Source organism: Pollachius pollachius (assembly GCF_949987615.1).
Source record: "Pollachius pollachius genome assembly, chromosome: 16".
In the NCBI taxonomy this organism is placed as follows: domain Eukaryota; kingdom Metazoa; phylum Chordata; class Actinopteri; order Gadiformes; family Gadidae; genus Pollachius; species Pollachius pollachius.
The window spans coordinates 10,019,594-10,046,879 of NC_136949.1; the positions used below are offsets into that span (position 1 = coordinate 10,019,594).

At 47.0% G+C, this 27,286-nt stretch overlaps 1 protein-coding gene across 1 annotated transcript; it reads right to left on the bottom strand.

The window, feature by feature from the left end:
* Positions 1-16,194: 16,194 nt before the first annotated feature.
* Positions 16,195-26,415, bottom strand: LOC307087842 (leucine-rich repeat transmembrane protein FLRT2-like). The gene is made up of 2 exons (XM_079753504.1): positions 25,914-26,415; positions 16,195-22,234 (listed from the first exon to the last, which is right to left on the bottom strand). The coding sequence occupies exon 2, from the start codon at positions 21,704-21,706 to the stop codon at positions 19,661-19,663; it is 2,046 nt and encodes a 681-aa protein (XP_079609630.1). The 5' UTR covers positions 21,707-22,234; positions 25,914-26,415; the 3' UTR covers positions 16,195-19,660.
* Between the last annotated feature and the right edge of the window lie 871 nt (positions 26,416-27,286).

Below are 27,286 nucleotides of genomic sequence, written 5' to 3' on the forward strand. Positions count from 1 at the left end.
AATGTATAAGATAACATGGAAATGCTTTCAGTGGATAGACTACAAACCTCCCTCAATGCCATAATGCACAAGGACTGTGTTCTTGGGTAGAGGTTTTTGCTAGTCGTTCTTGGAAGAATGAACTTGCATGGCCACATTTTCGAATCTGCATCAAATCTTGTAGAAATGAGTGAATTCAGTAATGAAATTGCATTCTTTCTTTTTTTTATACATGTCGTTGTTGGTCTGCTCTGCTGCACCCAGCTCCTCGCATGAATGCCGAAATGAATGCTGGAATATCTGTGCTACCAAGTTCACACACGTGAACACCAATGGGCATGTCAAGAACAGCTCCGGGATTTCTAACCAATCTTTGCGAAATGCAAACTTGTGCTTGGAGTAAGGCTCTATGGCTTTTTGCACAATAACCGGGAAAATGTTTTTTTTTCTCTTGACAATTTATTTATATTTGCGTTGATATGGTAGCTACTGCTGCAAAAAACTATTGTTTAATGCTGCAAAGCTTCAAAAGTAACTTCTATCTGTTACCTATATCAGTCCCTTATATCTGTTACTTCTGTCTTCCTCTCTTACCTGGCTTTAAACAGGTCCCTGTGAGGTCTGTCCTGACTCACGTTTGCGTGCAAAGCCCTGTGGAAGATAAAGTAAATTGACAATATAGACAACTCGTGTCTGGAGTTTAGTTTTTTTCTTTGGGTTTTCTGGTTTATTTTGACAGCTTGGGACACTGTGAAGATGATCACTATGATCACGCTATGAAGGCACGATGAGTTCATAAAAACATGGCTGAATCGGTGGGACATCCCTTGATGACAACATTTTTATCACTTAATGCTTAAAACATATGACTATGTAGGAGACATCCATCCAAGTCGGCTTACAGATATGTAGATACAGTGGGGAACGAAACAAGGGCCTTTTGGCTCGGAGTCAAAAACCCTAACCACAGGGCCACATTCTGAACCCCCCCCCCCCACACACACACACACACAGACGCTCACGCACACGCCTTAAATATTTAAGGTATACGTAATCCGTAATCCAAGGAATGCACAGGGTTTCATTTTAGCCACCTTATCGCTAATATGCAGAGAAGTGGTGACGGACCCTCCTGGTTGTTGACGAACAACGTCACAAAAGACAAACCTGGGCTTGTCTGTAAATGTGTACTGAAGGCAACATCTGACTTTTAATTAAACTATAAGCTATTGCGCTGTTTAAGGGAGACACTCGGATCAATAAGAGTCAATGCAATGCATCATTTGTTTTTTGCAACTTCAGCACAGAGGAAAGCAATCAGTCATACTGATAGGAAGTGACCTCTGAACCTGAAACAGAACTTGCTTAAGTAGGCAGTGCTCTTGCTCACTCCCTGCACTTATTTCTGCATACACGGTTGTTGTTTTTTCAAACAGACAAAAGGACCTTTAAAAGGGCATGGAGCCACCACCAACACTTTCACTTTGCCTTTGGTGCTCTCGACGCATGTAATTCAGTCAAATCAACACCGATCACCATAAGACAATTCTGATTGCTTACAGTTTTCGTAAGTGCTTGAAGAATTGTACTTGATGAAAAGACAAGCACTCTGAAAGGCTTGAAATTACTTATTGGGAAACGTTTTACCAGCAAGCGAGCAAGTCGCTACATCCTACTGGCTTGAATGCACTATTTACAGGAATGTGCTCCTCATCTATTCCCCCCCATCAACTAAGCTTAGTATTGATGGTAAAATACTGCTGAACCTTAAATATAACTCCCTGGCCAGGCTTAAAGGTGCTGCAGGTAAGATTTAAGAGTTGTAAAAAGAAGAAGAGGGAACGATTTGTAAACTTAACCCCAAAAATGCCCCCTCCCTCTCTACTACCGCCCTCTCTCTCAACATTTCTCCATCTTTGGGGAGTGTTGCATTTCAACCACCTGTGATTGACGGGCAAGATGAATTCCGTGAACCAATCATGGAAGAGATGCCCGAATTGTTAACAAATTGACTGATTTTGCTCATACAGATATGAGGCAAGCGCAGTCAACCCAAAATGGATATTCCCACAATACATTTAACTCATTAAAAGCAGATGGATTATTTCTAAAAAATAACAATAGAATAATAGATCACAAAAATCGAACCTACAGCCCTTTCTAGTCTGTACACCCTTTTACACTTTCTACCTGAGGCGGGTTGTTTAGTGTGTGTCTTCAGTATTCATACCAACTCACAGTTCCTTCTTGTGTTTCTTTTGGCTCTCCGATATGATCAACCATGTTCATCACTCTGTCATCTAAAGGATGGTTTCCAAACTGTGGGTCGCGACCTATAAGTGGGTCACAGCAAGATGCCAAAGGATCGCAAGATGGCAATAATATATATATATATATATATATATATATATATATATATATATATATATATATATATATATATATTATTGCCATCTTGCGATCCTTTATATATATATATATATATATATATATATATATATATATATATATACATACATATATATATACATATAATTTATATTTTACAAACATTGGTTTCAAAATTTACACACGTATTTTCTAAATATTTAAATCATATATGAAGGCTGAAAAGGGGACTAGTCGATTGAGGTGCAATGTATATGCAGAAATTTGAATTCACACTTTTTGACAAGATAATAATGATGTATTTAACTGCACAAAATATCATCCATTCATCTCCATCATGCTATCTAAGGGCCATCGATGTCGTACAATGTGAGTTTATCAACGCTTCTCAACAGCTGGTGTTTGGACCGGCGATGGGGCCGTTGACCAGTGTGGCTGGGGGCTGAAATATGGACGAGGCCCCAGTGACATGATGGGCAATGTTTTATGGCAGGGAATTAGATGGATGAATGATAGGAGAGGTGAGGACATTTAATTTGTCAGCCCCAGATGTGATATGAGGATGATCTCTCTCTCTGTCTCTCTCACACACTCACACAGACAGACAGACAGACAGACAGACAGACAGACAGACAGACAGACAGACAGGCTGCTCTAAATTCAGCCCAGACCCAATATTTAGTCTAGTGTTACAATAGCTTTACCTAAAATGGCTACAGCCTGGATTAAAATCAGGCTTTAAATTAGCTCTGAGTTACTCGATTAAAGGCTAAGGAACACTAGCCTTTACCCTAGCATTACCCTAGCATTAACCTAGCATTACCCTAGCTTTTTTGCCTAGCATCACCTTAGCTCAAACCTTGTGTTACCCTAGCTTTAACTAACAGCAACATTCCCCATTGCTCGATGGATCTCTACTACAGCAAAAACGTCTTTCTTTTTAGTTGAACTCAAACTGCTTTAATACATTTCTCCTTCTCCTCGTGTCATCACTACTGTGTGAAACCATGTCTTTGGCTCTCCTCCCATCTCTCTTCCTAGAGAGCATTCCTTTTTCATTAAAGAACATGAAAGGAGAAATGTCCCTCGTGCCACAGGACACCAAGACTAGGAAGCAGGAGAAAGAGAGAGAAAAGATATACTGCCCCGGTTTGTGCATTGTATTTACCACCAGTGTTGAAGCCGGTCCTATCGATCGTGCTTCTATAATAAAACATACGTAGGCCTGGCCGTAGGCGTCGAGGCGTCTCCATCTTTATTCATTTGCTGCACGGCTTTGCACAGCGACATCACCAACACACCTTCTGTCATCGGATACTCCCTCATTACACACACAAACACACAATTCCTGCTTGATTTACACATCTGCATCCTCCCAGCCAAACACACAAGTACACAACACACACATCCCTCCTTCCCTTGACTCCCCAATCATGTTTACCGCAAATGGGCGCACAGTGTCCAGGTTTGTCCAGGTTTGCGTTCGATAGTGATCCAATGAATCAGTATAAGTGCAGAGGCTTGCCTATCTATTTATCAGCACCCGCTCTCTCTCCTCTGTCCGTACAGGAGCTGAGAATGCATATTGAACTGCGGTTCATCCTCTATTTCATGCTCGACCGGCTCAGGGGCTAATGAGTGGAGTTAGCGTCTCGGCGTAACGCTAGGCAGCGGTGTGATCGAAGAACCGCTAATTCCTTTAAGATTAGTACTGGAACCGCATTACCGGGAAAAGCCGGCTAATGGTGTTGTTTGAAAAAGATTAAATACGATTAAATGAATTGAAAATAGATGACTGCAATGTGTTTGAGCCGTGGCTACTATTGCCACTATTACTTCTACTGCTAAAATAATTGGAAAAAACGATCATTGTTTTGTAAAACATCAGTGTTAATACGATTTATCTTCGGTACCACAAAAACAGGGCAGAATAATTAGTAGGATTGTATAAAAAGTTTGAAGATTAAAATCCCAAAATACCAAGTATATGAATCAAATGTGATTAAGACTAATAGCATATAATCTCTTTTTAGTGAAAACATTCATAGAAAGTCTGGTCCTATTATGGCTAATGAACGCTAAAAACATTTCAGAAATATAATTGGACATAACACGGTTTAACACCACTAAACCAGCATAAGCCAGGTTCAATTTGTTATCATTTGATTAAATCATGGTTTTCTCACAGTAATATCAAACCCATGCACACTTTCCCAGCTGCTAAGCAAAGCCACCACACCAGGCAATTAGACGTCCCCCACTTCAATGGAAAAAAACACATGAAATCCAATCAAGTTAGTGTGTTTCTCCATGGGTTTCTCATCATTACACGCAACATACAGCCACATATCTGCCATAGACACTGTTGCTCATTCAAGAGCCCAGATCCAGGGCCTCGATCAGTTATCCCAGACATATCCTGCGTGCACCGCAACACGTCGATCAAGTCTTTTATAAATGTGAAATTGCACCAGCATCCCAGCGCCGTACATGACGTTAATAGGGCGACACCCATTTCGGCTCCCTCTTGCTGGCTTCTTAGATGCATGTTGCGTGTGTGGGACCAGATGTGGCGAGAGACGATTCCCCTGATGCGCTTTATAATTTCTTTCTTGTGTTTGTGCGGGAGGAAGCCATCTGCTCAGTGTAATTTCAGACGAGAACGTACAGGGGAATAATACATAGTGAGGTAGCAATCCCCGTTGGAACGCGGCCCTTGCTGTGTCTGTGTTTGCGAGCGTGCTCGGTTCTGTTTCTGCAGCGACGCCACAGAAATCAGCAGAGCACTTTGATGACAAACACAAACACGGCTCACATCCACCGAGTCACAGCCGGGGTCTGTGTTTACCGTTCAGACATTTAGCAGACGCTTGTATGCAGAGCCATTTTTAATGGCCGTCTCAGATGCACGCCATTAATGCACATTTAGGTTAATGCTGAACATGTATCGCGGTTATCCTACCAGGAGGCCTGCAGGGCGGACGCGATAATGTGACTCTAATCCAGAACCTTTTGGCTAGGAGTCAAACATTCTTACCACTAGACTTTCCTGATGATGATGATGATGATGATGATGATGATGAAGATGTTTTCAGACCCATGAAGCTTTGCATGTGAAGTTGCTGTACGTTGCGAAAGAGGGGAGGGACTTTAAAATCAACCAGGTTCCCTGTCAGGATTACAACACGTTGACTCATCACCACGACAACCAAAGAATGTAAGAAGAAGAAGAAGAATGTAAAGTTTTTCGGGGGTTGGGGGGGGTGCTTGCGATGGAGAGGAGAGATTTCAGGAAAAATTGCTATGTCATGGGTCAAACCTGCCTACAGTTTTGTGTTTGTGGTGTATATTGTGTGCAGGTGTGTTTTGTGTGTGTGTGTGTGTGTGCGTGTGTGTTTGTGTGCGTGTGTGCGTGTGTGTGTGTGTGTGCGCGTGTGTTTGTGTGTGTGTGTGTGTGTGTGTGGTGGGGGGGGGGTGATGGCAGCGTGAGTGGGTGTGTGGACACTGATTGTGGGGGCGGAGAGGCGATGTGTGTGTGTGTGTTGTGTGTCTTTGGATGAATAACTGCGTGTATGATGTCTGCCAGAGTGAGTGTGTCAACGTGTGTGTGTGTGTGTGTTTGACTTGCCGGCGTGCGCCCGCTCCTCAGAAGGATGACAGCGGCGCCTCGGGCCGCTGAAGGTCCGGCGCTGCATTCCAACACTCGGTTAATCGAGTATCTGCCCGTCATGGCCGCCATGATTGATGACATAATTACAGAAGGGCCGTTTGACGGAGGGAGATGCCTGCCCATCCCCGTCCTCCCCAGCCCCGCCGTCTGGCTGGCCTTTGATGGGACATGCGGACCGGGCTCCCAGGGGCTCTGGTCTGTCACGAAGCCATCGTCTAGGCGACAACGATGAGCGTGTGTGCACGTGTGTGTCTGCGGATGATGGTGAGAGTGAGTGTGTGTGACGGCATGAGTAGGCGGGGGTGAGTGTGCACGGGTGTTGGCATGTGCCTGTGTGTGTGTGTGTGTGTTTGTGAATGTGTGTGTGTGTGTTTGTGTGTACACATGAGTGTAGGTGTGAGTGTTTGTGTGAGGGGTTCTTGTTTGCATAATTGTATTCCTCTCTCTTCTCTCTCTGTGTGCGCACCCACCCATGCCAGTTTTGTATATGTGTAGACGGAGCACACAGAGACGCACGTTGGTGTATGTGTGTGTGTGTGTGTGTCTGTCTGTGTGTGTGTTTAGTTCCATGGTTTCTTAACAATGAGCACAGCTCCACGCTCTGGGGAAACTGATTAAATTAAAGTGGCTCGCAGGCAATCGTGCCAAGGTCAGAGAGATGCCGCGCAAACGACTCTTGGCACCGAGTTTAGGAGCGAGCGTGGGGCCCACGACCGGCAGATGTGTGCGGTTTAGGGAGCGGGGGAAGCGGCGAGCGGCGCGGAATGGGGAAAATTGACTTGTCACTGTTGATTCTGCCGCCGGTGACTCTGGGAGAAAATGAACTTTCAACAATGGAACAATATGAGCACTAACTTCCGCTCTGTGCAACGGCTAAAGGATGAACCGCGCAGAGACGCAGACCTCGTCAGTCTGGGTTCTGTTTAAGGTTTGGCCACTGAATCATTCTGGAAATAATAATAGAACATTACTTTAAATATGCATGCATGTATGTTTAATAATAATAATAATAATAATAGTATGTTTATTTTATATAACGCCTTTCTCCCACTCATGGTCGCTTCACAGATTCATGAACACACTAGGAGAAAGACAGCAAAACAAAAAAATGTAATAAATAATATATACAGAGGGTCTATGCAGTGGTTGAAGAGGAGAAGTGTTCTTGAAACAGAAGCTCTTGAGATGAGCTTTAAAGAGAGGGAAGGAGGGACAGTCACGGAGGGATTGAGGAAGGGAATTCCTCAATCCAAAGGGAGTTTGGGGGCCATTGCTAGTTTCTAAATGCATAATGTCAAATGAATAACTTTAATAGTATCTAACCCTAGTATCATTTTTTTGCATAATAGTAATATAAGTAGTAGAAACCACAATGTGTAACATTTCAAGTAGCTTGTAGATTAAAATGACCTAGACTTATCTGTATTCAATGTTGATCGATCGTGTTTCAGTAATGTTATCAATAAAATCACATCCTATAACTGCTGGCCAGCCTGCACCTCTTTCTTTGTTTACAGGAATCGTACTATCGTTAATCCCGAAGACCCTCCCACTCCCGCAACCCAGCCAGCAGAGCTATGCTAGGTCGTATCACACAGTTGCTGAGCCAGTTAGAGTGGAGACAAAACACTATTATTTAGCATTTTGAGCTCATTCTTACACATTTTAACTTAAAATTAAAACCATTAATCACATATTTTTTTACATCTCAGGTGCTGTTCTTTCTAACCATTTCAATGATCTCTGAAACCATAGATGAAAGTAAACCATTGATGTAATGAAACCATAGATTAAATGAAACCATTGATTTAATGAAACCATTGATTTAATGAAACCTTAGATTAAATGAAACCATAGATTAAATGAAACCATTGATTTAATGAAATCTTAGATTAAATGAAACCATAGATTAAATGAAACCATAGATTTAATGAAACCATTGATTAAATCTTGGACCAAAGAGCACCACTCCACCTTTAAACCTTCATAGTCTCACCGGTGGATCCATTCACAAGCCCACCAGACAGTGAGTCTCAGGAAAGCAGGGGAGGCTGTCAGGTAAAGGTGTGTACGACAAAACTACCAGGGGTGGGATCCCGTCACCCTCCATCCAGCCTCTGTGTTCTCTGGCGTTCTCCACCGGGGACCTCGTTGGCTGTCATCCATCCTCCGCGTTGGATCTCCTCCATGCCCCCCCCCCCCCCCCCCCCCCGGAGGAAAAGGAGGAGGAGGAGGAGTAGCTTCGACCTCAGATCTGGCCGGCCGGGCCTGAGCGCCGTCGGATGCCCTCATCTGTAGCTCCGGTGGCGGCGGCGGCGGCATATGCTTAATTGGCAGTTTGAGCCCGGGTTCCGCTGTCCGCGTTCCAACTCATTAACGTGTAATGTGCGCCGTGCTCCTGGGGCCCCAGAGGGCCGTCCTCGCCCCGTCCTAAACATTTGGAGCAGTTATGAGCCATGCTTTCCCCAGCTGTGAGCCGGGAGAGGCGGGGATTAGCCCCGAGTCGCTAGTCAGCGCGTCCGTGATCGCGCTGCTATTCCCGGGCCTCCGATCTCGGGTTTAATCGCTGCTTCTTGTTTTGAGAGTGTGAGAGGGACTTCGGGATGAAGTGGCAGCAGAGAGAGAATGAGAGAGAGAGAGAGACAGAGAGACAGAGAGATGGGGAAGGGGTTATGCTGCTGCCTTGAATAGCCGTTGAAGGCACGCCGGGGGTCTGTATGTCACCTGCGATGGCCCACACACCTCTGCAGAAATGTCATTAGATGCAGTCGGCGTAGTGGGCGTACGCCCCCACTCCGTCGCCACTGCTGCCTTTTCCTCTTTATTCATGACAGAGGTTCGCATGCGTATGTGTGTCCATTTGACCAACTGCCAGTGTAATAAACCTCTGTGTACCTACGCCCGGCATTCAATGATGAAGTGTAGTTTTTCCTGAGGAAGGAATGAGAGGGCTGAGAGGAATAGTGATAGTGCTGAGAATGGCAGGGAGAGTGAGCAAAGGTTGAGAGAGTGTGAGTGCTGAGAGTGAATGAGAGTGTGGAGAGAGTGAGACAGGCGAGAGAGTGGTACTGAGTGGTCGGAGGGACAGTGGTTGGAGAGAGTGACAGTGAGAGAACAGTGAGAGAGTTAAAAGGGAGAGAGTGAGAGTGCTATAGGAGGGAGAGTCTAAGAGTGAGAGTTGTGAGGGTGAGAGCAAGCGATTGAGAGATTGAGAGTGGTTAGAGTGAGAATCCCTGAGAGAGAGAATGACAGCTGTGAGAATGAGAGAAAGCGATTGAGAGATTGAGAGTGGAAACAGCTTGTTTGACGGGTCTGGTTAATTCAGGGACACTCACTCGCACACCCCACTGTACATCTCTAATGCATCATTCATCTCCTCTAATGCCTCCGCACTCGGCTTTTATGGTCTGGAAATAGAGAAATCAATTCATAACGTCTGACTTTGCCTGCACTCTGGGGGGAAAAGTAGGCTCTCTAATGAGCTCCGAGTCTGAGTTGTCTGAGTTGTTTGTTTTGGTCTGCGAGGATTTGTTCCCTCTAATACGAATCAGAGATTTACCAGACATCAAAATGGAGGGACGGGCACTGGCTCTTTTCATGTGTTTCAAGTATAATTTGTTCTTTCCGTTGTTTGTTTGACAGTCAAAGTGCCCAGTGAATATTTCTATTGGTTACTGATGCTCGGGTTTCCGCAGTGAACTCTGTGGCATCTGTAAAAATCGCCAAAACAAACAGACTCGTAAATAAATAAAGTATAATTGTAGTATAATTGTCCCGTCTCAACAGAGCTGAATCAATGTGAATGCCTTGCAGTGCTTTAGCTCCTGGTTGCTACGGTGATACACGTATATCGTTAAGTATGCTATTGTCCACTAATACAATTGGATAAGTGTGGCAGCACAAATACTTTTCATTAGTGGAATACTGATTGTGTTTAGTCCTTCTGGAGGAGTGTGGCGAAGTGGAGTGAAATCAACAGTGACAATGCTGGAATCAATTGAAAATATCCAATTAAAATCAATTAAAAACAAATGAATAATACAAGTGGTCTCTCTCGGTGGGAAGTGGTGCGTGGTGACATTGACTCGTAGAAATGTCCAGCATAAGCACAAAGCATAAACCAAGCGGTAGGTTTTTTGGTGCTGTTTTCCTCATCCAAACCTTTCTATGTTTCCTATGACATGTAAACATATATATGCTGGGGAACAACCTAGGCTGCAATATTGTTTAATATAAGGTTACCTCTCTCCCCCCCCCCCATACAGGAATGGCAACACACACACACACACACACACACACCCCCACACACACACACACACACACACACACACACACACCTTCCTACGGTCTGTGCATTGCTGGAACGTAGCGGCCCTCAAGGGAGGTCACACCGTGCATTATATCCGTGGTGAACACATACTTGGCTTGACATTTAATACACAGAACACACTTTTGTATTTCCTTCCTCGTTTTTCTCTCCCTCTCCCTTTTCAAAGTGCAATGTGTGTGTGTCCGTCGTGTGTGTCCGTGTGGGTGTTTGTGTGACCTTTGCTATCCATCAGCGCCTTCATGCGTTACCCTGCCACAACAGATGGGGACAGACCTCTTTTTTGTAGTCAAGGTTACAGCTGCTCCTTCCCACCTGCTTCTGTGAACCCCACGACCCTGTGACCCCCCACATATGGAGTGCCTCCCGTTCCCCCCCCTCCAGGGGAGACCACAGTTAAAGTGAAATCTTTCCTGGTTTTTTGCAGGTTACTTTTCCCTTCATACAGGTGGCGGGCACATTTGTTAAAGTCGAGGGTGGGGGGGGGGGGGGGGGGGGGGGGGGGCTTACATGAAGTCTAGCCATGCGTGACGTTTTCATTAGCGACAACTTTAGTTTACAGGCTGAACCTGTAAACAAACACACACACACAAACGCGCACACACACACGCAAGCAAACGCTGCACCCTAGGTTGTTATTGCTTTTTTGCATCCATAAACATCCTGCTTAATTTAAAAGTGACGCAGGTCTTCACGGAACATCGAGCCGGATGTATGTCGCTGTGCAGGGTTTTTTAACACCACCTCGCGGATGATTCCTCCTATAGTGCTGCCGCATAGGGTGGGGTGGAACAACTCTGCCGTGATCACACCCTAATTAAACACTAATTAAACCCAGAAATACAAGAAAGACAAAAAAGCCAACTAACTATTCGGAGTACTAAGCTTATTCCCTGCAGACCCTCCCTCCCTCACTCTCTCTCTCTCTCTCTCTCTCTCCCCCCCCCCCCCCCCCCCCCCCGGATAAAAGTATGTATACGTATATATATAGAGGAAAATGTGGGCCTCAGTTTATATTCTTTGTACTCGTATGCTCATTAACTGCTTGAAACGGCTCTTTTTAATTGGATCTATAAAGTGTCGTATCAAAGAACTGAACGCGCGAGTGCTTCTGAATCCCAAACCCGGTTAAATCGAACGGAGCCTACTAATCATATTCGGTAATTTGTACAAAATGTTCTCGTGTTTTATTTCACTCCTCTTATCCATCTTTAAAATAAAACGAAGCTGGTCAAAAAAAGTAGAAGGATGAGCGGAAAATGAACTAGATTAAACGACTCGAATGCTGGCTGGTAAATCATGAATAACCTGTAAAAAGAAACAAGTGCAGATTTACCTAGTGATGTGTAAAACAGGATGTCCTGGACATGAAAAGAGATGGACGGGCTGGCGGGGGATTATTCAGGCTGGATTGGACTCCACTAAGAGGAAGGAGCAGGCCTCTGGGCTGTATTAGTAGATTACTTTCTCTTCCCTTGAAGTCATCAAGCTTCGTGCGACCCTCCAGGATCCGCTCACTTTATTTACCAGGGCGCGGTTTAGAAGACAAAACTAGTGCAGAGGAGTTTACAACCAGAGCTTAAAGGGGTTTGAGGGACAGATGTTTGTCTAACATTGTGAAAAAGCGTCAATTGATTTCCACATATACATACCTGGAGTTCTTTACGTTGTTTAAAGAACTCCAGCCAATCACAATCAATAACAGAGCGACGCTCTTGCTCTCTTCGTTCTCTCCTCTACTGAAAGCCTTCCCTGCACATTCTGTTCCGCCTCGCTTAAAAAGCAGTTTCCGTCGATTTCTGCATTCTAAAATTATGCTGACTGCGGCATTGCCTCCCCCTGCTTCTGATTGGACCTTTTCATTCCTGGGAGAGACTTCCAACGGCCTCGAGGCAAGAACTGATCCGCAGAGAGAGAGAAACAGAGTGTGAACTCGCAAGATCAGGCTGGTCTCCAGGGGCTTTTGATCTCCCTGGGGGGTGACAAGACGACCGCGGCTGTGGACAGGTTCCGCCCGCAGGTTTCATGTACACAATGCTAGGTGTCATCAGCATAGCGGCCATGCCCCGGTACGGTCTGCTCCATAATCCTGCCCGACGGGAGCACTCGGGGGGGGGGGGGGGCTCTTACTCGGTGTGCTTGGCAACAGCAGGGGGGGGGAAGAGCGCAGAAATTGTTTTGCATTTGTTACTCTTGTATCGCAAAAGAAACACAAGCATTACTCAGCTGTTGCAGGGATATAGGCGACTGATTGAGGAGCAGTTTAGGGTTGAGATGGCGAGGGGCGGTTTAGTGGGAAAAGAATGTGGTCTACGTCATTCAGGTCAGAACTTAGCGGTACTGAATGAGGGCGCTCACGTCGCTCTGGATCTGGACCGGAGCTATTTCAGTAACGGTCCGGCTGCCCTTTTCCTGCGATTGAGGTTGTTCCTCCTATATTTTGCGCGTGTGTGTGCGTTTGCATGAGTATGTTTATGCCTAAGGGTACAGGGTAGTCTTGGGGTCAAGGTCCGTCACTGTAGTCTCCGGTCCGCGGGAGCCGAGACATCCCGCCTCACCCAACGTGCTTCCCGAACATCTTTCTAGTATTTCCAGTATATGCCAGCAGCCTGCTTTACATAAAGATGTCTCCTAAATCATTAAGACGTAACGTTCTCGTGTTAGGTTCATGCTGTCAGTTTTCCCTAACATGAAACCATGTTAGCAGCCTCTAACCCCCTGATCAGTGTCAGCGTGAGCCGTCAGACCCACTACTCATTTGCACCGTGCGCGCTCTCATATTAAACTCGTTGTCAAGATCACAGCACATCACGCACTTGCGTACTTCCTTTTCCTAGAAAGACGTGGATAGTTAAGACAGGCAGGCCCGCTAATATATGAATGAACTGCTAGCCACAGATGGGTGGAGATTGGTAGATGCGTGCGTACCCAACCCCGTTTACTTAACTTAACACATCCAACGGAAGAGATATTTGAACTTAAAAGGAAACCACTAGAAACGGAAGGACACCCTGGACTTCACTCTCTTCCCCCCATTCCTTGAAAAACTATTTTACCATTGAACTATAATTTTCACTCACTCAGCAGCTCCCAGAACCAGCCTGTTTCCAGAATGTTCCTCTTAAGGCGTCCATTTGAGTACACGCTAGCCCGGTGGCCCGCGAGAGCGCCATAATGATCTTAATTGATTTGGCCTCTCTCTTTACCTCGTGCTCCACCACTCGGTGCCCGGGGAGGAAGGGCAGACGCATCAAACGGCACAGCCGCCACCGCCTCCACCGCCGTTCACATTAGTTCGGAAGTGGTGTGAAAGGCAAAAGGCATGGCGCTTCATTCATATTCATCGCTCTGTTAAACGCGCGAGGAGGACGTCCAGGAAAAACTGGGAAAAGGACCAAATTGAAAGCTTTCTGATTGGTTGGTTCATTATGTTTTCACAAAGGTCGCAGTCCGAAAAATCATACATATATATATATATATATATATATATATATATATAAATATATATATATATATATTAATATTAAACTCCTTGGCTTGAGAGTCCTGGCGTCCTCTGTCCTCACCGTGGACAGAGGAGAGTCTGGAGTTTGAAAGAGGGGACGAGAAGGGTTTAACGAAGTGTTACAAAGTAGATTTGATGGCCCTCAATTGGACCGAGCCTGGTCCTCAAAAAAGCTACAAAACCGGTCCGAAGTCTGCTGCGACTAAAAAGCGATTAACCTTGTAAAAGTAGATGGTCTTTACACATTACGATACGTTGCCTGAACTTATCAGGCGATAATTGCAGGGTTATGGTCGGAACATTAAGCCGAGCAAACGGTCACTTTGTTTTCCCCGGGGAGAGGAGAGCAAACCAAACAGAGTGCCTGCAACAGTAATATATTTAGTCCTCTCCCACGTCTGCGAGGATGCCATGAAGAACAGCCCTTAAATAACACATCACATTAATACATTCGGAGATCGTTAAGAAGACAAGATGGTATGGGAGGTTGAATGGTTTGGTTGATGGTCAGAGTTAATTAGCATTAGCCTAATGTGCTTTCTGACCGGTCAGGGGTTCAGGAAAACACCGTTGGTATGTGGCTGTGAGAATCAAACATTTTTTTTTTTTAAACGGGGGATTTGGGAAAGAGCGCTGGGATTCATTTGTGCCAGACACGTAGAATTTGAAGAAACACTGGACTTTCTCCAGCCTACTGCTAAGCAGTGTATACTTTACGTCAAGCTTTCCGTTGACGGGGCTCACATAAAAACATAAGAGGATATGTTGGCACAAATGTACGTAACGGCACAAATCTTTGACCTAGAATTAACAAGCGTCTGACCCAAAACGGATTTAGCCCGGCCAAAGTTGATCTCATCCCGTACCAAGAAATACTGATCCTTTGACAGTTTAAATACAAACAGGCCAACAGGAAAACAAGAAAACCATGAAAATTGGCAGACGCGTACACACACCCACATGCACGCACGTGCAAACACACACACACATATACACAAACAAACACACACTCAACAACCAGTTCCCAGAGGCTTCATAAAATGCATGTCTGAAAAACACTAATATGGGCCATTTTAAATCCCATGGCTCTTTTATTTGCAAAAAGCTTCACTTAAGTATTTACATTTTGTGCAAAAACATTTAAAGGTTTTCAAGGACTTTACATTGTAAGTTCAACCTCAAGGCACATACATGGAACAACACCAATATTTCTTTATGAGAACAAAAAAAAGTTACTTTGGCGCCTAGGAAAAACTCCTCTGAATAGATACCGCAATACGCAGATGTCTTAATCATATTCCAGGATGATTTATCACCCCAAACACTACCACATTTCATGCAACCTCTGTCTGTGGGTCTGGCTGCTTCTTTTCATGTCTTGGACATTGTTCCTGTTTGATGGACTGATTACATTTTGGCCGTGTATGCCAATTGTTGGAGGTAAAAGGGTAGAATGCGTTGCTCGACTCACGGGGAATGCATAACCTTTATTTGAATTGGCCAGTTATCCAAAACCTGCTTACCTACCGCTCACCAGAAACAAGGTCAAGAAAAAAGAAATAACATGCGAAAATCTTTGAATAAAAGCTGATCACTAACGGCCTATATGCAATGGATGGTTTTTGCTTGAAGAAAAAGTTAAACATGAGCGAGTCTGCTTTTAAAAAAAAGATGACTTTAAACGTATTACATTTCGTCCACGAGAACACTTTGTCTAAGTTGACCTCTCAGTCATTAAACATAATTATTTAAAACGTGAATCAATGAGCTATAAGGGGGAAGGATTAGTTCTCGGGCACCCTGATAAAAGTAATAAACGGCCTGTCTCAGATGGGAATACGTTTTGTGTAATTCCATTGGTCACGGCACCACAACTGTGTTCTCTCACCACACGGAGTGGAAATGAAGAGTAATGTTTCCTGTGAAACAAGCCGCCGAGCTATTCCTCAGACCGCTTCGATCGGTAGCCTCGCACCGCTCTGAGAGCACGAACAGTCAGTTAGGGCCGATCCTACTCTCTTTCTGTTGACTTTTTGCTTTTTTTCATCGCTGCTAATACTGTCATTGTGGATGACGTCGGTGCAGCTTATCTCCAACCGAATACATGTGCTTTCTATCAGTTAAGTTGGTTAAATTCTTCCCTGCCCGTCTATATTTCTGCTTTTTTTGTTGTTGTATATATAGGTTTACCACTATGAAGTCCTTGAAATAAATGCAGCTGCTTTTTCAATACTGCATAAAGTGTAAGGCAATTTCCTGTCTCCCTCCCTCCCTCCCTCCCTCCCTCCCCCACCCCAAGAAAACAACAAAAATAAACATTCACTGATTGGTGAGATACATTGTAATAGTCTGAACTGACATGTTTGGTCTGATTCAATAATCCAAAACACAAAGTGATTATTAAAAATAAAAAACAAAAAAAACAGCCACAACAGAAGGTAAAGCTAAAGAATCAAAATGAAGAGTAAAGCTTCAGGTTTTTTCTGTTTTGGGAGTATGGACATGTGGTGATACGTTCCAAACGACACGCAACAGGAAGCGGTTATTATGGGATGCATAACCGGTCAGACCTTTGGTCGAAGCAGGTCAAGGTCAAGGAGAGGTCAGGCTAGGGTTGGTACGGACAGTACTGCATGGTGAAATCGACATTGGAAACCCAGACAGCGGAAAAATAATATTCAGACTCTATGCTGTGACCACACGAGATGTGACTTGGCATGTGTTGATCGGGAAGTCAAATAGAGAAAAACCTATGCATACAGATTAGTCTGGATCGGAAATATTGCTCACATTGAAAACAGCTTATTCGCAATACCCTCCAACAAGGTTGAGAACGACACACCTTGCCACAAATCACGTTCCGGCACTGATAAGCGCCTCATTGCCACACCTACCATCGCAGTCTGGTTTGTTCTTCGATGTATTTTATGTATATTTAAAATAAAATATATATTTTTAAATGCAGAGTACAATATTTGTGTCCGTCTCTCTCTCCCAAACTGTCTTCCTTCCCTTTCCTTCCCTCTCTCTCTCGCTCCCTACTGTCATCTCCAAGCATGACATTGATTCGGCCTGGTGGAAACGGGGGCTGCATATTTCCCTCCCTTTTTTGGATGAGGATTATGAAGCGGGATGATTGGAGTTGGTGTGTGTATGTGTGTTTTGGGGGGGATTGGTGGTGGGGATGGCGGGCGGTGGTGTTTGGTGGGAAAACTTTAAGCCCAAATAAAATCTTGTCAAAGCAAATAAAAGTATTTTCTTTAAGGGGCGCATAATGAGGCCTTTCAGAGGACGGCCGATACCCTGGGGCCCAGGGGCCCGGGAGTCAGACGGCGGTTTAATTGAGCTCATGCTGGGACCAGAGGTGAGGAGACAGGCCGAGAGGCAGAGAGAGACAGAGCTAGAGACACTGGCAGTGACAGGCCTAGAGACAGAGAGAGACAGAAAGAGAAACGGGGAGAGCAAGAGAGACAGGGCGCGATAGAGAGACACACACACAATGAGAGCCAGACAGCCCCGGAGAAAGCACACTGATAAAATCCAGGCAGAGCGAGATCCAATCTGTCTATTTTTCTCATATCCGTTATCTTTCCACAGAATAGTGTATAACCTTCCACCACTTCACTGAACCGGCTTTCTCCATATTTATAGCGCCGTTTGAATCGTTAATTCCACCGCATTTACGCTTTCCACAAGGCTTCCGTCAAGCAGTCTCATTGTCTTCAAGGGGGACGCTTTTATTATTTTTAATTCTTCTTGAAGTCCAATTAAACGGACGGCTTGAGCTAGAGCAGGCGGTGAAGAGCCCCCTAAACGGAGGGGACGGCGGCCCATGCAGAGACAATGGGAGGCGATAATGATGAAGGGCCGGATGAAGAACAAGAGCGCAGCGCAGACGAAGGATAGAGAGCACAGGAGGGAGGCGTTGCTTCTGTCGCCGTTTGATTATGGATGGACGGATAAGAGAAAAACGCTTTGAATCCATCTGAGGCAACGAACGAACGACGGGCCGAGGGCCGAGAGCCATCCAGAGATAAGGGGGGTGCGTAATTAGCGACACCACTGGGGTTTCCAAAAACGCCAAAGCCATTGCGCCCGTCCCTCCTATTTTTAAATTCTCTTTCTTTTTTCTGCAAATGAAAAACCCCAGTTAGGCAAAGAGGAGATAAAGGAAAGGCGAGAGTTGATTTATGATTGATAAAAAGGGGGGGATGATGAGATGAGGGGGAAGCAGAAGAAGACGAGGAAAAATCTATATCATTTAGCCGCTTAGCGTAGAATACACTGTTGGTTTTAAATGATTCCACATCATTAAGTAGCTCGATGAGCATTAATACGGCAAACACCGGCGTTTGAGCATGAGTAATGTGGCCCGGGCCAATGGTTCTCCAGGGGGAAGGATCGAGGTAAAGTGATCTCAGCAACTCGCTTTCTCTTTCTCTCTGCCTTTCTTTCTCTCTCTGTCTTTCTCTCACTCTGCCTTTCTATCTCTCTCTCAGTTTCTCTCTCTCACTCTGCCTGTATCTGCCTCTGCTGCTGCCCTGCAAGCCCCACTTTCAGAATATGCCCTCTTGTGGACACACCAGCCAATGCATCCTGGAGGCAGTGAACATGGTGGCTTTCGGGACACTGGTTTGAAAAATAACAAATAACTAAATTACCGATACTACACTGGGCACTTTGTTTTCCTGTGCTACCACGCACAAATACAAATTTGTAAAGCTGTTAGCTTTTTCTAAAAAAAAAGAATTTCTGAAAAATATTTTCTCATTACTGTTAAAGAAAAGCCTGCCTTTGTTATGCTGTTAATGCGTCAAACTGGGAGTTTTGGGTATGGTGCTATTTGCTTTATGCTAGGCTCAGTGTCCATCAGAACCCAATGTCGCTCTCCTCTCGAAACTCACCCCATTAATAATAGTTAATGGGTACCCCACTTAGACCCTTAAAGGGCTAAGACGTGTCAAAGAGTGTGCCCTATTCACTCCCCTGCTAACTCAACCAAAGCTAATTTCCTGAAGTGCCGGTTATACGCTCGGGGTTTCATTAATTCCAAAAGAAAAGTGCACTTCTACTCCATTTATTTTCCCCCACTCTGGTTCTCACCACCAGTGAACCCAGCCCCCCTCACGTTGTAATCAGCGAGGTGGGAGCTCCTGAGAGTCTACACTGCTGCTCTGGATAGGGACGGGGTTGCCGGTGGTGTCTTTTTTAAAACCCAAAGGTCATGTCTGGTTCCCGTGGTCAGCAGAGAGCCTCGGGGGCCCCCACTTCAAAGCGCTGTGTCGTGTCTTATCAGAGACGGACGTACGCTATGTGCGTCAGAGTCCACACCTCACTCGTGCCAGGTTCGGATTGAACACTCGTTTTTCACGTGCAGCCCAGGTTATAGGGGCCTCAGGTTCCCAACGTGTTAACCTTGCTGGTCACAAAAACAAAGAAACAAAAGCTGTATCTCTTCTTCTAATAATTATAATAATAATAATAATAATAGAAAACATAGCGAGAATCCCACATTATAATCCACAGTATAAATTACATTGTAGACAGAACTTGGAAATATATATAGTACAGTTATAGTTCACTAGATTTCTTAAAAGTCTTTTTGTCTTGGTGCCTACACAATCGGCTAGTTTGTGTGGGTGTGGGTGTGTGTGTCCATGTGGTCTCCCGTCGTTTCTCGGCAGGAAAGTGCCCGTGTGTGTGTGTGTGTGTTCGGTGGGTTGCGGACGTTTTTGCATGTCTGCGCGCGTGTGTCTGGCAATGCCTCAACGCATTATTAACCCATTTCGCATCACGTGTGGCAGAACTCTGTACTGGGCACGTTGCTGCTTTTGCAGTACGCTAGACTGTTGTTACTGAGGTGGCAGTCTCTGAAGCCGATGCCCCCGTTGGGCGTGTATATGGGCTGAATGCGGAAATCCCCCTTCAGCAGCTGCTCATTGTTCAGCGACACTATCTGGAAACTGGTCTCGGTCATCTCCAGAATGGAGTTGTCCTTCTTGGTGCCCGCCTCGCAGTAGTCGTCTTTTCTCCGGCCCCGGTTGTATTTCCAGTTGGCCGAGGCCGAGCGGCTCTTCTTGTGCATGTGCCAACAGAACAGGCTGAGCAGCGTTACCAGGACGATGAGCACCGCCCCGCCTATGATCCCGGCCAGCAGCAGCGTCGAGGTGATGTCCTGCTGGGCGGCCTGCTCGGGCCCCGCCGGCTTGGTGCCCGGGGCGGGCTTGGTCCTGGTCTCCAGGCACATGGTGTCCTCGCCGGGCCGGTAGGAGTTGAGGGTGTCCAGCACGTACACGCAGATCCGGTACACGGAGCGCGGCTCCAGCCCGGTGAGGCTGAGCTGCCGGCGGTCGCCGCTCACCGTCTGCTCGCGCGTCACGTCGCTCATCAGGTTGTGGCCCATCTTCACCCAGGTCACCTTGTAGGCGGTGACGGTGAAGTAGGACGCCCAGCTCACCTGGATGCAGGTGGAGTTGACCCCGTGGAAGGAGATCTGCAGTGGGTCCTCGTAAGGCGGCAGCGGCCCCGACGGGTGGTGCGGCGGCGGCGGGAAGTGGGAGGGGGGCGGGTCGAAGAAGTTGGGGAAGGAGGGGTCCGCCGGGGCGGGGGTGTCGCCGAAACCGTTGCCAAAGCCGCCGGCGACGACGGTGGTGGTGGTGGTGGCGGGAGGAGGGTCGCCGGTGGTGGTCGGTGGCAGAGGGGGGGGCGTGGTGCGCAGGGTGGGCCACGGGGACTTCTCGGCGCCGGAGTCGGTCGGGCAGTGGATGTTCTCCAGCGTGAGCTCCCGGACCGCCATGCCGCGCACCTTGTCCGGACTCTGGCACACGAAGCCCCGGGCGTTGAGGGACGGCGGCAGCGACTTGAGCCACACCACCACCCACTTGACGGCGCAGTCGCAGCGCCAGGGGTTGTTCCTCACGGTGATCTGCCTGAGGTTCATCAGCCCGTCGAACACGCCCTGGGTGAGGATCTGGAGCTGGTTGCTGGACACGTCCAGCTTCTCCAGCCGGTGGAAGCCGGCGAAGGCCGTCACGGGGATCAGGTTGATCTGGTTCTCCTGTAGGCTGAGCTTCAGCAGGGACTGGCTGGGCAGCAGCGGGGGCGGGAAGGTCAGGGAGTTCCGGGCCAGCGCCAGCTCCCGGAGGTTGGCCAGGTCCTGGAAGGTCCCGGGCGCGATGCCCTCGTCCGTCAGCAGGTTCCCGTCCAGCAGGAGGCGCTGCAGGCGGGTCACGTTCTGGAAGGCCTCCTCGGCGATGATGGCGATGCGGTTCTCGTCCAGCCGCAGCTCCTGCAGGTCCTCGGGCAGGCCGATGGGCACACTGCTCAGGTGGTTCTTGGTGAGGAAGAGCAGCTTCAGGCTCAGCGCCTCGCGGAAGGCGCCCTCCTCCACGCCGACCGTGGAGATGGAGTTGTCGTCCAGGTGGAGCTCCTCCAGCTGGGTGAGCTGGGCGAGCGCCGCCCGGGAGATGGTCTGGATGTTGTTCTCCTGGAGGTGCAGGACCCGCGTGTTCTTGGGCAGGTTGAGGGGGAACTCGTCCAGCTGGTTGCCGTACAGATAGACTGTGTCCACCGAGGCCACGTTGTGGAGCTCCAGGGGGAAGCCGGCGTTGTTGATCTGGTTGTTGTGGAGGTAGAGGATCTTGTAGCCCTCCTGCACCCCCAGGGGCACGGAGGTCAGGGCGCGCTCGTTGCAGTACACAAACGTCTTGTCGCAGCGGCACTCCACCGGGCAGGGCGCCGCCGGACTGAACTGCAGCTGCAGGCTCAGGAGAACCGTCAACCAGAACTGCAGAAACGAAGGCCAATCCTTATTCCAGGGTCCGCAAGGAAACTCCATAGTGGAAGGAAAACACCAACCGCCAAGCAAATGGAGAAAAAATAACTAAAACGATTTAAAAATGAACAAACGGTCGATGTGTAGCAATAAAAAAAAAAAGAGAAAATCTCGAAGGAAACGTATTATATATCCAGCATTGGTAAGAAAGGAGAAAATAGTCCCCCACCCTCCAAAAAAAGTGAGGAGAGTTCGGTAAGGGTGTAGTGTTCAGAGTAGGATCATGTCCGCGCCACTCCAGTAAACGGTAGTCCTTATCAGCAGCAGCAGCAGAGTCCGAAGATGAGGACGAGAAATGCTCTCATTAGTGGTGGCTGGTCCTCGTTGGCCCGACTCCACGCATGCTGAGTTATCAGACTATGGCAGCAGCGGCAGCGGCATTCACTGGGGGCCTCACGCGGGGCCCAGCCGGGGCCAAATTGAAGCCACGCAGCAGAGAGCCACCGCAGGCTCCGGTCGGCCTGTCCGTCACACACTGCTGGGGCCCGACGGGGGCAGGCTCCGAGGGGGATGACATTTGGATGTGGAGACCTGTGGGGAAAATAAAGAGATGCTAGATTAGGACTTTCAGGGGTGGTGGCCCAAGGGGGCGAGGGGTGAGGGGTGGGGGGCCTCTTTCTTCTTCTTCTTCCCTTCGTCTCCCATGCACTCTTTCTTTCTGTGTCTCTCCTTTGATGGCAACCGCGTGCACGCACACACACACACACACACACACACATACATAGAGCCTTTTTTTTGCCACACCTTCACACACACACACACGCACACCGCACACACACAAAGAAACACACATATACAGACCCTTTCAAACACACACACACACACACACACACACACATACACACACACACACACACACACACACAAACCCTTTCCTGAACGTAATGCTTGTCTGCACACAAACACATGCACACACACGCACTGGCTCATACACACATGTATGCAAACACACACACAAACATACACACACACACACACACACACACACACACACACTCTTTCCCCCCCTACACACAAACACACACACACACACACTCAGTCATTCTTTCTTGCACACAGAGCGCTGGTCATGAGACATAGAGTTCACAGCTCGTCTGAAATTATGCACCAAAAAAGGCCAAAGCATCTGATAAATATTCAGAACAGCTTCTTTCCCATCCGGTTTCGGAGACATAAAGAAGGCCTTTATCCCTTTTTTTCTGCTCTCTTAGCGGAGAGGAGAGGACTGCATCGAACCAGCTAGTCCCTTAGCAGAGCTGCTAAAGGACACAACATGCGTGGTCGCCATCTCCATAAAACAATCACCAAAACACCAGCTCAACACAGTTTGACTTCAATCATAAGGTTACTGAACAATGAACAGAACAATATCAATGTACACTCCCCAAAAATGGAAAAGAAAAAAATATATGATAACGGAGCTTTTGCCTGAATTTAAACACAGAAGAAGAACACAAGTAAACACGCCACTGCTTACAGTCAACGAAGGCAATGTTTTTCTCTCAAAAACAAAAAGAGGGGGAGGGCTGTTACATTACATGTAGGTCAAGAGACGCTTTTGCTCCCCTTTAAGACTCACAACCCTATGGAAAGGTGTGTGAGAGAGAGAGAGAGAGAGAGAGAGAGAGAGAGAGAGAGAGAGAGAGAGAGAGAGAATGTCTTTAAAGACAAAACAATCTATGCCCTAGTCCCAGGAAATAGTTTGATTAGATCCACCATGCCCCAACCACTGTATTTTAGAATATATATTTTTTGCGCTATAATTGCTTTGTTTAGAAAAGTTTATTGTATATTGTGTATATATATTGTATATTCATGTCAATAAAGGCCCTTGAATGTTGATGCTTGATGTAGCGATAGAGAGAGTGAGCGAGAGAGAGAGAAAGACGGAGGAGAGTCTGAGAAAGAGAGATAGAGAGAGCGAGAGAACGAGAGAGAGAGAATGAAAGAGGAGGGGGTACGGACAGCTCGAGTGGCGCCCCTTCATGCCCCGTCCGTCTTACGTTGACATACACGCCCTGTCAAAGGGAATGGGATTGGAAAATAATTTAGCTCCATCGTCGGGCATACACGATCGATAACAGGCCATTTTTCAATGCGAGTGTGTTGCGAGGCGTTACAAGGCCACGGCAGCACATAACATCCAACACACGCGAGCGGAGACCCCTATACTGTTTCACAGTTGTTGTTCTCTCCCCCCCTATATGATTGGTAGAAACCACTATACCGCTTGCACACGCTGTTGTCGTGTACGTCTTTGAAACTCAAACGACACACACAACACTGCACACACCGGGGGTCAATACTGGCTGAAATCACATGCTGTTAAACACACATGTGGGAAAGTCGAGGGTTAAACGTTAACCAACGGCCAAGGATCTTATTTGTCCTTGGCCAACTGTTTGTCCTCGGGCAGGTCAGGGTAGGAAGAGGGAATGCCCAGTAAGCTAAACTACAGCTGGAGGCCCTAATGTTGTTTGGAAGCTCAACAAAAGCTGTAATGTCGTTTCAGGGAGGATGGCTTACATTGTTTGTCGGTTGGAAAACAATATATATATGCCTATCTGGTTTTCTGAACATTCTAATATGCCAGGAATTTGGTTACACGTAATAATGTAGCACCCAAGGATATTCACTGGGGTGTAGACCTAATCCAATGTATGGTAATTACATGTGCAATATGTCAAATGTTGTTCAACTTGAATAATACCATAGCTATAGGCTATAAACAGCTCAAAGTCATGCCTGTTGTTAATCCATTGCAGGATAATAACCTGCAATTAGGCCTATTATTTTAATTATTCATTATATTGATGCCTCTTAAATAAACTATAACTTGAAGTATATAGTGTGTGTATGTGTGTGTGTGTGTGTGTGTGTGTGTGTGTGTGTGTGTGTGTGTGTGTGTTTGTGTGTGTGTTTGTGCTTGTGTGTGCCTGTGCGTGTGTCAGTGTGTGTGCCTGTGCCTGTGTGTGCCTGTGCCTGTGCCTGTGTGTGTGTGTGTGTGTGTGTGTGTGTGTGTGTTGGGAACAGAAGGGAGGGGAGGTGAAGAAACACACTGATTGGGACATTAGGCTATACATGTTTGAGATACTTTTATAAATGGAGCAAGCTTTGTGTAAAGAGCTTTAGGGGTCAATATGCAGTAGAGTGTCTGTGTGTTAGCGTGTGTGTGTGTATATGTGTGTCTGTGTGTGTTAGCATGTGTGTATGTGTGTGTGTGTGTGTGTGTGTGTGTGTGTCTCTGTGTGCATGTGTTAGCGTGTGTGCGTTTGCGTACGGGTGTGTGTGTATTGGTACCACAGCAGCAGCTCAACCGACAGCAGAAAGCAGTAGCACCGACATGATCATCATGACTGCATAAGTGACGTACAACGAAAAGACCAAATCCGATGTAGAAAAAAAATACCTTTTAGATGAGGCGTCTAGCCTAAACAAAGTATGTTGCTTCGTTTCTCGGCGGACACCCAGCCTACTATCTGGCAAGAGGTGAGGTTATCCGTCGAGACAGCTCGGATTGAAAAGACTTCAAATCAGGGGTGTTGTTTTTTCAACATAAAATAGTGTCTCATTCGAGCGCAGTGCTCACGGCCCGATGAACAACAATGCCATCGCACCACCAAGACAATCCGATTAGATGTGGATTTAGGGACGGAGGGGAGGAAAAGCAATTACATGTTTTAAAACGGATAGGGTGTTTAAAAGGCGATCGAGGGCGGGTCAGGTGTAGGCTATGGTAGGCCTACTTCAAAGCATGCCCCGTGTGCACTGTTCAATTGAATGAATTATTACAAGAGGGGGGAGATTGAGAACCGTGCAGTGCATTGAGAGTGAAAGCCAGCAACAAAAAAAGAGAAAAGTCTGGCGTGGTCGGGGGTGTAAAATGCGGCGCGGTTCGCTTTGTAGTACGACGATCTTTGACACGATGTAAAATCTAATTAAGCCACGGTTCAATTATTCAGCCGTTCAATGAATTCGGAATTCGCAGGGTGCCCAGTGTTTATTGTCTGAAGACGATCGATAATTTACTTTTGTGCTGGAGAAATGTGGGGATTTAGAACCAACCAAGTAGAGTATTTTACAAAAAATAATGTCAAAGTCAAATAAAAAAGAATGAAAAAAAGTAACTCAACTCCCATTTGGTGACTAAACGCTTTTGCTTTTTCCAACACAGACAACCCAACGCGTAAAAACCCGCCTATGACTGTACCTGAGTCGAGCCTTTATCCTTTAGATCCATTTAGAGTACACCCCATGTATCGCCTTCAACTTTGTCCCTCTCTCTCCTCAGCGCGCGGCGGTCCTCCTCCCGGCGCCCCGCGCGTAAAGCTCCGACTGCGCTCGCTCCAAAGGTTTCTGCAACAAAACGCTCAAAATCATGCGCCGCTCGAAACCTGCGACTCCACCACGGAACATCGTAGTGTCTATAGGTCCCCCTGGGAAGCCTCTCTCCTCAGCGCTGTTTGTCTGCACCTTCTCCTCTCCCCCCTCCGATACGGCTGGAGCGGCTCCGCGCTTCACACTCAATACCCTCCGCAGTGCAGAGCGACCGAAGCGGCGAGACGCAGATCACAGCAGCGCCCACTCCTGCCGCTCGGCTCTCCCGACACAGAAGGGACTCGGTCGTAAAGGTATCCACCGCCACGTCCGCGAAATGCCATCGGGGCTCGATTCCGGGTTGTGTGAAAGGAGCAATAGAATATTAAGAAAAAAAAAACTTGTTGGGTTGAAAACTTACGCCTTTAAGCCTCGTGTTGGCACGGCGCGCTCCTCGGAAGATGTGCTCTGAGATGATTTCGGTTGATAATGCTCTGTTTGCTCCGGTCGCCCTCGCTCCCTCCCTCTTTCTCCCTCCCTCCCTCCTCTCTCTCTCTCTCTCTCATTCTCTCTCTCTCTCTCTCTCTCTCTCTCTCTCTCGCTCTCTCTCTCGCTCAACCACGAGCACACGCTCCCTCCCTTCCTCTCTCTCCTTCTCTCTTCCCCCCCTTTCTCCTCTCAGTCCCTCCTACCTCAGAACCAGGAATGTTTCAGATCGAGGGATGGCTTCACGCCACCAAGCTCCGGTCTCTCACCGCTACTGCAGACTAAAAGCTCATGTTGTTTAAATGCTGCCGGCCTGAGTTCCGACTTATTATCCTGATTCCTGATCATCATAGTCTTTTTACAAGTCTGCGATTTCAAAACCGTGCGGGCAGGATTGAGTCGATCTCTGTCCAAGCGAAGTTATTTGTACGGACGGATTTGTCAGTATTGAGTAATTATCTCATGATTCATAGCGTTCAGACACACCTTGACAGCCCAACTAATTTAATTTGACGTATTTCGCTTTCGCGCTAAATAGAGCCTCTGATTGAGCGTTGAGTCCTCGCTAACGGTCGGCCGGTCCTGGTCGTTTGGGCTCGCACGCACGTGCATACGCAAGTGGGCTACATGCGCATACACGTACAAACCGCAGGGAACACGTAAACATTTGCCTATAGTTAATTCTCGCTTTATTTCTATCATCACCCCATTAACCCTCCCTTCTCTCTCTCTCTCTCTCTCTCTCTCTCTCTCTCTCTCTCTCTCTCTCTCTCTCTCTCT

Coding starts and splice junctions, on each gene's coding strand:
- LOC307087842 (XM_079753504.1), bottom strand. CDS start 21,706: ATGGAGTTTCCTTGCGGACCCTGGAATAAGGATTGGCCTTCGTTTCTG.